Source organism: Clarias gariepinus, chromosome 4 (assembly GCF_024256425.1).
Source record: "Clarias gariepinus isolate MV-2021 ecotype Netherlands chromosome 4, CGAR_prim_01v2, whole genome shotgun sequence".
NCBI lineage: Eukaryota > Metazoa > Chordata > Actinopteri > Siluriformes > Clariidae > Clarias > Clarias gariepinus.
In genome coordinates this window covers 19699955-19712390 of record NC_071103.1, presented here as the reverse complement: position 1 = coordinate 19712390, position 12436 = coordinate 19699955, and the positions used below count along the sequence as shown (strand labels likewise).

At 36.9% G+C, this 12436-nt stretch overlaps 1 protein-coding gene across 1 annotated transcript; it reads right to left on the bottom strand.

The window, feature by feature from the left end:
* Positions 1–4640: 4640 nt before the first annotated feature.
* On the bottom strand, positions 4641–10103 carry LOC128520441 (holocytochrome c-type synthase). The gene is made up of 7 exons (XM_053494685.1): positions 9985–10103; positions 9335–9453; positions 9099–9247; positions 8847–8995; positions 8047–8166; positions 5565–5651; positions 4641–5462 (listed from the first exon to the last, which is right to left on the bottom strand). Exons 2-7 carry the CDS (start codon positions 9438–9440, stop codon positions 5264–5266), a joined length of 810 nt encoding a protein of 269 aa, XP_053350660.1. The 5' UTR covers positions 9441–9453; positions 9985–10103; the 3' UTR covers positions 4641–5263.
* Positions 10104–12436: the final 2333 nt, after the last annotated feature.

Genomic DNA, 12436 nt, shown 5'->3' with positions numbered 1-12436 from the left:
ATTAACTCCAAATGTGTAATGACATGGACAAGAGGTTCAGTTGATGGGGGGGAAGGAACAATTCACAATGTATACTCCAAGCATTTAATTGCTCCAGCAACTAATCTGGAAAGTAATTAGTGTTTGCAAGGCGCATGTCTTGCAGTTCAACAGGAATAATGAGTAACAATGATGCAAAGGGACGTGTGCTCACAAACACTCCGTAAAGCAGGCAATGGCAACAAATGAGGTCATGGTGGCCAAAAGTAATTGAAGGTTTTAAAAAAAATTATATGGAGCAGCTGCTCCTTATCAAAGTAATGATAAGACAACCGTGGACACACATGCACACACGCAAACATGCACATACATATACAGTATTTATGCAGTTAATAATATTGCTTGTCTTTACTCTAACACTAGAGAAGAATTCAAATGAGATCACACTGACTTGGTGAGTCAAAAGAGGCTGGTTTCAATATTGATCCAGCAGAGCGGGAAGGGGTAACGCTATCACTGCTGTAGTGATTATGCACAGACTGATATTCCCCTTTCACTTAACGGTGTCTTGTTTTCATCAGGCCTCATTAAAAAAACAATGCTAGACTGAGCCTGTCCTGGTGTTTGTCGGTTGACTACACCATAAAAGTCAAAACCTCATCACTCCCAGCTGAATGATAAGCTTAAACAAAAACTGGAGCTGGTTTAATTATAGCTCTCATATAACACATACAGTGTTATATATATATATATATATATATATAGTATATACAGTATATACTGTATATATGTATACTCACTGTATGTGTTTATATGAGAGCTATATATATATATCCCTCATCTTCTATACTGCTTTATCCTGTACACCCTGGACAGAGTGCCAATTCATCGCAGGGAACACACACATACACACTACCGGCAATTTGGGAACGCCAATTAGCTTAACCTGCATATCTTTGCACTGTGGGAGGAAACCGAAGTTCCCTGAGGAAACCCGAGCTCGAGGAGAACATGCAAACTCCATGCTCACTGAATCAAGCCTGGCCAGGAATCGAACCCGAATGCTGGAGGTTCAAGGCGATAGTGCTAACCACTACACCATCGTGCCGCTATATATATTATTATTATTTATTACAAAATTATTATATTGTTATTTATTCAATTATTCACTTTATTTTATTGTTCTTTTAAAGATATTCATTTAAGTATTCGATGCTGGTGCAGAATTTTCAGCTGATTCTTCACCTGAGTGGCTACTCCTGTACACCCACATGCATCCACACACAAATACACACCCACACACACACACACACACATGCACGGATGTATGTAGATGTCCATGACAAACTAACAGTGTGATGTCCAAATTCTCACAAATTTGTAAAAAGTATTTAAAAGCCCTCAGGCAGAATTGTGTGTGCATAAATTAAGCAGGGTGAGGGAATTGGAAGCCTTTGTTGTTGAATGCTCATCAGTGAATTTCTCCAGCACAGAATAATATTGCTAGAGGGCAGCTGTACCTGCATCTCAAGTGACCAGACAGGTTTGAAGTGAGAAGGGAAAAGCATTTTCATTAAATAATGTTCTTCCCTTTACCATTATTTGTTCTATTGCTCTTCCTATTGTTATCTCACTCTTGTAAGAAAGGGTGATAAATAAAGCTAAAATGGAAATACTGTGCTGCTTTAAGATATAAGGACAATCTAGACAATATTGTTATTGTTCTAGTTTATTTATATCAATGAAACAGTGGATTTATTGTTTTGCATTTATTTCATTTTTTAATTTAAGTTTCATTTTACATAGACCAGCTTGGCGTAGTCATTTCAAAGATTTTATTGAAAGATTAGGAAATAATCATTTCAAAATGGAATAAGGCATGGACAGACTTCGAGCCCATTTTTTCCTGAATAATTTTTGTTTGTTTATTGATTTAATGAAGGCAAGACATACTTAGCACTGCAGAATTTAGGGCAATCAATGGTAGCTGATGGAGCCAGATAAGACATAGAATGTTATGGTCATGCAGAGTTGGCTTTATAAGAGCTATGCTACACAAGCTGATTTTTTCCCCCCTAAAGGGCCATTAAAACTATTTCAATGCTGTAGCATCAATATTTATTCTTTCCTCCTTTCTGTCTTTCTTTCTTTCTTATTCCATGCTGCTTATCCTCTCAGGGGGCCTTGAGTCTATCCCTGGAAGCTCAGTGCACAACGCAGGTGACACCCTGGGGAACCAGTCCATCACAGGGCATCACAGGGTTGAATCCCCACCCCTGGAGGTTTGTGGCAACAGTGCTAACCACTAAGTCACTGATTTGCTAATAATGTGCCTAAAATGTTCAAAAGAAATAAATAAATGGATATGCTACACTTGAATATAGCAAAAATATAATACCCTAGAAATTATAACTTTCCCATAAAGTTCCGAAGCAGGATCTTTGTCACCCCTCAGGTGTGACATCAACTCTATATGACCATTAAAAAAAGCAGGAATAACCCTTTATTAAAGAGTAAATGTCCTCACTTTTAACACCTTTAACAGGTAGTAAAATCTGACATGTATTTTGGCAAGAAAAATGGTACTATCTCTACATTTACTGTGAATAGAAGGTAGTGATAGCAACAGATAAATTAAGAGAAAAGGGCATTACAATCTTCACTTTCTTCAATTATATACAGTATATTAATATTCAGCACCATCTAAGGTAGTATATTCTAAGCATGACACAAAAGCAGATATTACCGTGTCATCTGTGAAGATGTCTCAAATCCTCAATCAGATTAAAGGCAGTTTGCAGATATTTTTTGTCTCTACACTGCAGAGTAATAAACCTTGAAAAGCTGCCTTCATGCATTAACTAAATGGAGGATTATTTAAATAATGGAAATTTTTGTTATTTTTACATTCTACTAGAAAATAGTGCACATTTACTTACTTCCATTGTGTCAAGTGCTTTTGACACATATTTGCAGCTGAGAGAAGTGGAATGGATGGTAATCAGCTGCTTTTTATAGAGCATCTACCATTCTCTCATAAACAAGCAATTACTCTATGATGTGACCATGTAAAAAATAAAAAGAATGAAAAAAGAAATCATATTTATTCATTGTCTTGAGAGTTTTCTCGCTGTACTAACTTCTCTCTTACAGAGATTTAGCTTGATATTCTTAGATCCTGACCTGTTGAACTAGCATGTGGATGTTTAAGTGGCTCGATATAAGAGTCTCTGATAAATGCTGTAAAAGTAGAAGAAAAAGTAAACATGTACAGATGGTTGCTATAGAAGTCTGAAGTCTTGGGTAAATCTAAAGCATAGGCTACTGTAGGTCAGGTATGAATGTTCTATAATACTTAAAATGTTGCAAAGTACTTGGTAACAATATACCATCTGTATGCTGTATGCTTCTGCTCATGTACTGTTAAACAAGCAAAAGCCTGTTATAGCCCATTTAATAGAGAGATCTTAAAATATCTTTTGTATGCTTCAGTTTCAGAATAATACAGATAGATAACATGTTGATATTCTTAAAAACATACTAATTACAGGACTTGATACTGAGTTTTCATAAAACTCCTTTTGAAAGAGAGAGACTTAAGCTAATTACAGTTGTGACAAAGCCTTGTTATTGTACTTGGCACAGCACAGCATCTTTTGGTATGTAAATAAGACCAGGCTAAAGAGCTTTGGTCAGGGTGAGCGGTGCACAGGATCAGGCAGCCAATCTGAATTGCCACAGGCTGTTTGTATATCTGCTCTCTGCTCTGTGCCATGGGTCCATGGCTCCCAGCCAAGCAGCAGTCCTGCTGGAAATGTAACATGCACATATCTGAGTGAGCACATGCATCTCCATAGCCTTCAGAGAGAGGCAAACTGTTTAACTGCATCTTGTAGCATAATCAGAAAAACAGCAGCTGAAATAAAAAAATCTTCATGGAAACTTTGAGTGAGAGATATCCAGCTCACCTAATGTCCTAAATCTTAAAAGGGTCATGGGTACCTTGAGGCTTTATCACACTGTAAAAAAATCTTGCCCACACACCCGTAAATCGACAAGCACTAGATAATATTCCTAATATAACCAAAAAAACCAAAACAATGCTGCCCAGTAAAGATTCCTTGACTTTTAACTTTCGTCTCTTCTTAAGAGTTTCCTTAACCTCATGAGAGTTAAACTTAAATGCCATGAGCCTTCTAATTGCTTTTCACCATTTCAGTTTTTTGGAACCTACTAACTGTTAAACTTCAGTGTCTTTAAACAGTAAAAGTTTTGGCAAAAGAAAAGTAATATGAAGGTTCTACAAGGGTATACACAGTTAAGTCGAGCGAAAATGTCTTCTCATATTAGGACAGTGGAGCCTTATGAGGTTAGGCGACCTACACAGCTGAAAAAGTGAGTACTCGATGTGGAAATGTGGCCATCTAGTGTGTACAAGAAGAAATCACATCAACTTGATGACGTTCAGACAGAAAGGCAAACCAGACATGAAAAAGTAAAAAGGTGAAGGTGCTAGAATTAACTCCTGGAAAGAAGTCTGAAGTGTCACACAAGTCAATTTTTTGGCATTTCAACTGCAACAGATATCGTAATCCAGACAGACAATTTTTAATGGCTTGCAATTTTGAAAAAAAAAAAAAAAAGTTGTCTAGCAAACCACATACATACGGACAATTTTATTAAATATAGTAGCCTTTAAAACATACATGGACAGAAAGACAAAAATATCCACACAAATTAATCTGATTTAAACCGCATATGGTAAAAATTAACATCTAAAAAAATGAAATAAGATGATCCAGAAATAACACAAACTAAAAACATTACTGAAAGTACTGGCAGAGAATATAGCAGCTTAAACAACAACAACAAAAACACTTCTTACAGATTTTACAAGTTAAACTTTACATTATTCTCACTTACTGTCTTATTTAACCTAATCCCTAAAATAATATTTTCTTTAAACGAATGAATTTCAATGCAGTTTCATTAACTGAGCAGTTTTGGTTATTTAATTGGACATTTGGGTGCAAAAGTTCCTGCAACTGTATTTTATCCTTATTAAAATATTTTTAAAAAGAGCCTCATAAGAAAGACTCATCCAAATTAAAATCTCAGTCACACCTCAAACACATCCCCATATACAGTATATGAGTATGTTTCTCTCTTAAATTGTTATCAGTGTACAGTATAGAATACATTTACATATGCAGGTCTATTTCCACATTTAGTTTTTATTCACATCTTAACATAGTAGAAAAGTCCATGTGAGCTTTTCAGGAGTTCAAGATGACCATCGCCACCAGGCCACCTTTACTCTGTCCCACACTGCACCAAGAGAGTCAAAAGCAGGACGTACATCCAAGATAGAGAACTGGTATGTGCTTTTGTCGAGGTCACCTTCATAATAGTCAATCACATACCGGACCTCTTTTCCACAACGATCCACAATCCAGTCATGTCGGTCAAAGGGTAGTTCATATCTACATGCATGAGCACACACACACAGTTAGAATACACGGTCCAGGGGAACCTGAGCATAGTTAGCTAGCAATACATCACTTATACAAAATACAACTTCATACCCCATCCAATGGCGTATCCGGGCCCTGGGTGAGAACTCCTTTGCTTTACCACCAAACCGTTTCAAAGAAGGACCACATGGACATTCACTACAAACCAGGAAAAAGTACAATAAGTGACACTTCAGTAGAAAGCTGTACATGCAACATTAACCCAATTACTCATTCAGTGGTAAAATGACAGAAGTAAAAGTAAACATTGCACATGTTCAAGTGACTATGTGCAGTGTTTCTGTTTAGCCATACACATCATTTAACACACCAATACAAAGTCCATACCCCTGACACATACTGTACACACCCTCGTTACTTGCATTATGTTTATATTTGTAATTGTTTTGTCTCCCTTAACATGGAGCTGCCACACAGTTTTTCTTTTTTTTTTTTTTTCTTTTAAAGCCTGGTGAGGAACGAAGCAGAATGCTGGAAGAATTTTATATTATGAAGTAATGTAAGCATTACTAACTAAAACCTCTTAAGGATTTAATTGTAGCGTGACGCCGACTGGAAGGATTGGATGGTGTTCTGTCCAAGTCATTGGGATGTGATTGCGTTTACGCTCAGTCAATGGAGTTCTCACAACAACACCTTCATGCTTGTCCTATTAACATAGTAGGTCCTTGCCATGTTTTAGAAGAGCGCAGCGAGTTCATATTGCGTTCTTCTAGCACTAACCACACTAATGTTGTGCATGCAGCAGGTTATAATTGCATCCGTCACATTTAGAAAATTTAGTTATAAATACTGGATCCAATTCCTCACACTATCACTTTGTGATGAAAATTTCTGCACGTATGTCATAGTATTTATTCCAACCAATCAGTACCGATAGGTTTCTTAGTGACGACGAGACAAGGAAAGAGGATTTAAACTGAAAGGAAGATGACCAGAAGGTGTCAGTAATGCAACACAGTGGATGCCAACCTTAAAGGTAAGCACCAAAAAGACAAGCATTTACAATGCAGTTAGTGTGTGATAAGTGCCCGAGTAAGAGTGTGGTGTGATCCGACAGGACATGGTAATAGCTCCGTTCAATCTTCTTCAACCTGGTAAGCAATGGTCATGTGCATGATAGGAAATAAGTAACATGACAGCATTGAGAACCTGACATGGACGTGGCAAGGATGAACTTCATAAATGCATATTTTTTCCTTTTTGACCCGACTGATGCTGTGTTCTGTACTTCGTCAGAATGTGATGGGGGCCTTAGGTTCTCAATTTTCTTTACAGATATTATATATTTATATATAATGACTGTATAAAAGTCTTAAATTTTAAACATATTAAAGTCACCATTTAATTACCATTTTTTAATTAAAATTTCTGTAGATTTCATGCACCTCCATGCAACTTATGGGCATGTGGCTGCACCACTACATGCCTCAATTCACACAAATGCATGTCAAGAGGTATGGTTAACTCTCACATCAAGCATCAGAATGGGATCTCCATTACTCGGACCACCTCATATGCATTTAGTTTATACTGGCTGCTTTAAGTATTTCAGTTACTGCTGATCTCCTGACAATTTCACACAAAACTCTAGAATTTACACAGAATGGTTAAAAAAAAAGTAAGCAGCCCTTCTAGGGGTGGAAATGCCATGTGGGAAGAGATCAGAGGAGGATGTCTAGACCAGTTGGAGACAATGGAGAGCAGTCACAGTGTTATGGATGTGACATTTGGACTCATACTGGTAAACAAAAAGCCTCAGAGCATGGACAAGCTTAGTCCAAGTGAATTAATTTGCAAAGCAATGTAACCTCTTTAGGGAAAATAAACAAATCCTCAAAATTCAGAGCTTAATTGACATCCTGAAAATATTTAGCATTTTGTCAAGTGTGACATTAATGGACAAAAGGTACAGGTTTTCTATAAACTCTTAATTTAAAGACAATGGCAGAAGGTATTACACTTGATAGACACGTGAATGAACACAAAAAAAAAACAAAAAAAAAAGTCATCTACGAACTATATAAAGAACAGGCTTTAATAGTAAATTTTAACAAAATTAATTTAAAACTACCTAGAAAATTAGTTTTTTAAAAATCAGCAAATACTGCTGACAGTTATTTTCTGGTCTCTGCTCAATTTTTCTTTAAAGGCTTTTTGTAAGAATTAAATTTTAGGGTTTATTTTACGAGTTAATGTTACATCTGTATATGCATATGTAATTGCCCAGTATTTTTAGTGCATCAGTGTGGTTTGGTAAGAATGCCTGCTTTTCCCCGCCACAGTAGGATTGGGCTTTGCGTCCAATATGTCTGGGGGGTCTACAGCAATGTAATCACTCTTTACTGTCACTGGTGAGAAGAAAAGCATTTCAGAATGCACACGCTTGAGGTTAGAACTCTACAAATGTGCTGTTTAAGCTGCTTGTGATGAGCAAATGTTCCTAAATTAAGTGGACGGCGGGTGCATCGTAACTAACAACAATAATAAAATAATAGAATAATATCATTATCAACAACAATAATCTACTCACCTCGCATGTAGTGCCTCCCACTTTAGGATCTCTTCCCAGGCCTGGTCATTGTTGCGGTTGTGGATTTTAATGATGTTTTTCATGTCATCTGAGGAAAGTGTCTCTTCCTTCCAACGCCACCTATAAAAACAAATGATCATGTTTATGCTTCTGATCGGTTTCTGTGTTTATAAGCTGACATTAATTCAATACACAGTACATCTGTCCAGATGCAATAAATGTTTTAAAGCCAACGCCAATTTATTTTTCTATTAATTGGCAAATTCAGATCTTAAGAAGCTAATTAGAAAGCAATGGACACACTTCATTTCATACAAGGTTTTGCATAGTTCTAGTAAGAGCCAGGGCACTCATCCTCACTGCAGGCCAGATACTTATCCATGTTGCAAATGCATGGCTATAACACTAGCCATATTGGATAGCATGACAAACACCAGAGTTATCGTAACTCAATATTTTTGTTCCCTACACTGATAGACTTAAATAATTGCTTATGAACCAAATTTATTTAATTGATATAAAGGTTATGGTCATTGACAGGATGAGAGAAGAGACATTTGTAACTAGTTCTCTAAAAATCTAAACTAAAATGTAATAGTAGAAAGAATTTAAAGTATGAGAGCATAGGCAGAAAATACTATTATTCAAGTATTTTCCACCCCGATTAGGGACATCCGAGTTCTCCTCACAGCTCCAGAACTTCACCATTAAGAGAAAATAATTCCTTTTGAAATCACTTCACCCCAAGGAAAATCAGTTATAGAAATTGTTAAACATACAAAAAGAAATTTGAAACCAACCCTTTTCTTAGCATGGCATTCCAGAACATTTGCTCAGAGGGATACACCCAGTTTTTATCTGTCCCGTGTCTAGGAATTTTGGACTCCTCTCTGTTGACTGGTAAAGGGAAAGGCTGGTCAGCAGCTGGCTGTTGGTTTGGTGGTGGCATCTAAAGGAAACACAAATCCACAACATGGTCAGTTTGTTTAAAAAACAAAACAAAACAAAAAAACAGATATATGTATCATATATAAAAGTGATAGTTAAAATACCATGTTTGTTGGATCAATGTCAGACATTTCTTTTGCATTCTTCATGGGACACCCGACAAAGTCATAGGCCCTGTCCTGGTGCGCTGGTCCCTGAGGAGCAGAGGTCTGAGACTCAGCCTGATGCATGGGGCACTCGGATGGAGGAGAACCTTGAATTTTAGACAGGTTCCACATGAGCATTAAATGCAAATGTTTTACATTCATCTGTGAATATTAAAGTGTTGCAATAGACTTACTTTCCTGGCGCGCCTGGTGCATGGGGCAGCCTGGTGGTGGCGTGCCGGTGCCGTGGTGACCGTCTGCTTTGACTGTGGCAGCAGGATTTGATGCTGAGCCTCCCATCCTGAGGTCTGATCTGTTTTGTTGAAAGAAAGAAAGAAAGAAAGAAAGAAAGACAAAAAAGATATGCCTCAATCTATAAAGAGCCAAACAACAAACTGCACACAATGTGTATGTGTTTGCTTAAAGTAATTAATAAGTGTAAATCAAATAGTAAAATAAGTTACTTAAACAAATTTGCATGAGATGACCTTTAAAGCAAACCAAGACCAAACCAAAGGGGTTTGCTTATCAATAGTTTACTTCAAACAGATACTTTAATTACACACTGTTTAATATAAACGGAGCTGATCTCAGTTAAATCAGTTACAACTCAGATAAAAAATAAAAATCTAACTTTGGGAAACGATAATAAACACAGATATAAGAGACTAACTAGCTTCAAGTATATACTATCAGCAGTAACAGCTAGTTAATTAAACATATAATCACCTATTAGTTTAAACTATTCCTAGTAACGACTGCTACTAATACCAGCTGACTGTAAACAGTTATATTTGTTCCACATACAGTAGGGTAAAGAACAGAGCAGACATAAAGGTTTTACCTCGGTTAACCGGCACACACAGTCCTCAATGTCAACGTGCAACAGCACAGCCGGCAGCTACCCACAATCCTTCACTGCTTCTTCTTCTTGGAGATTTACTAACGGCTGGCATCCAGCTTATATGTGCATTACCGCCATCTGCTGGACTGAATTTGTGGCCCATCAGATTAGCAGGACTTTGTTATTAGGCTATTAAGTACCGTGTGAAGTAGACTTCTTAGGGTGTTTAGTCATGTTAAGTGTGATTCCAAACTGCAGTGAGTGAAAATGTCCAGTTTAAAGAGAACTGCGAACGTAGTAGAGAACGAGTGAACAACAGGTGTTCACTTCACCAGAAAAGGGAATAAAAACAGTCCCATGCTGAACACTGACCAGTAGGTCTTCATGAACACTACACTGTCACTTTCACACTGTCGCTAAGACACGTTATGCCCTCCATACTGCACATAATTGCCTTTTGCACAACATTAATTGCGGACATTCTTTATACATTTATACACAAGTAGACACACTCTCACAAACGTGTGTGTATGTGTACATGTATACATATGTGTGTACGTGGATATGTGTATATGTGTATATACTGTATATATATATATATATATATATATATATATATGTGGTGTGTGTGTGTGTGTGTGTGTGTGTGTGTGTGTGTGTGTGTATACATGTATTCAAATTCGAATTTTATTTGTCACATACACAGCCATACACAGTATGGTATGTAGTGAAATGCTTACTCACATTATCCACATTCATTTGTATTTTTTATAATACTTGCACAATATTAATACTACTGTATTCATATATATTCATATGCATATTTATTCTTATAATTGTACACCACTATTGCTTGTGTAGCTTGCACATAAGAATTTCACTCACATGTACTGTACCAGCGCACCAGTAACGTGATGTGACAATAAAAGTGATTTGATTTGATTTGATCAGTTACTGCGTCTCACTGGAGCGTGAAAAAAAATGGAGCTTCTAAAAGGATTTACAGTGAAACCCTGGATTACAAGCATAATTCGTTCCGGAAGCGGGAAACCAAAAAAAAAGTAAACCAAATTTAATTCTCACATAAAAAATAATGGAAACTCAAATTATTCGTTCCACAGCCCCCAAAAAAATAAATACATAAAATAATTAACACAAAATATAAATAAAACAAATTAACTTGCACTTTACCTAAAAAAAGTAAAAAGAAATCCTAACAGATAAGTGTTTTTGTTTAAGTGTTTCACGTGTGTGTGTATGTGTGTGAAGCCCCTCCCAGAGAGTTTATAAACCGGCAACAGTGTCAAATTACACACTGTGAAACGCACAGGCTGAGGGAGAAAATGGATTTTTAGCCTTCTAATTGAGACTTTATTACACAGTAAACCTTTCTTATTTGAATTCCACATAAACACACTAACAGAAAGACTGTTTTGTCTGAAAAATTAGCAAGGAACATCACTAATGACACTTGTGTGAGCACTTAATACCGGAATCACTGCTGTAAAGTAAAACAAACAAACAAACCTGCACTTTACCTTTGAAAAGAATCGCGACAGAGCAGTGTTTCCGTGAGGAGCAGTGTGTGTGTGTGTGTGTGTGTGTGAAGCACCCCCTCTCTGCTTCACACAAGCAGGTTGGGTATCTCAAACTTGTGCTTAAAAGTGGTTAATAACTTTCTGTGTGGGATTATATTGAGTGAAATTATATTGGGTGACATCATATTGTGACATCACACTGAGTGACATCATAGTGTGATGCATTTTTTCCAGCATTTGGGACTTTTTGGAAATCTGGGTATTTTGGGTTTGTAAATTTGGGTATCTAAACATAACCACCCCCACCCCAACCCCTTTTCTAAAATTGTCATAAAGGTATTGGTATGTATACCATGCATACCAAGATTGCATGTGCCCAGTGTGCCCACTGTCTTTCAACAAGGTGGCAATGGCGCAGGGTGCTTGGGCCCGCTTTTCGTTGCTTGCAACTATATTCCTTTGTTTAACAATGGTTGGAATCCAGTAGGTTGCATTATTACCAACTGTTGCATAACAATGTATCAAATACAGTATTCCCATTTTAGCCATGTGGTGATGCAACAGAGGTGAAAGTAGGCGAAGGTTTGCCAATTACCTAACAGAGAAAAAAAGGAAAGGGTGGCAGAGGGACAAATTGGTGGGGTGAATTATTTATTTACTTTCTTAAATTTATTTATTTATACTGAGCAGTTGGTATTACCCCTTCATTCACGAGAAACTTCACCACAGGATTTTACCCGGTTTGAACTCGTATATTATATCATGCTATAGTGTACTATTCACTGTAGTAGTATAGTATAATATTAACATGGCTATTCCCACCCATCTATCTAATGCTGATCTGGTAATCAAATGACGATATATTATTACCTCACAGTAAGACATTAAGGTTTAATATGAAATATTATTTGCTA

What these genes read in the sequence shown, in the direction of transcription:
- LOC128520441 (XM_053494685.1), bottom strand. Translation starts at nt 9,440, where the DNA reads ATGGGAGGCTCAGCATCAAATCCTGCTGCCACAGTCAAAGCAGACGGT. An exon ending in GCACCAGGCGCGCCAGGAAA is followed by an intron (nt 9,248 to 9,334) that starts GTAAGTCTATTG and finishes CTAAAATTCAAG; the next exon opens with GTTCTCCTCCATCCGAGTGC. An exon ending in ACATTGATCCAACAAACATG is followed by an intron (nt 8,996 to 9,098) that starts GTATTTTAACTA and finishes TGTTTCCTTTAG; the next exon opens with ATGCCACCACCAAACCAACA.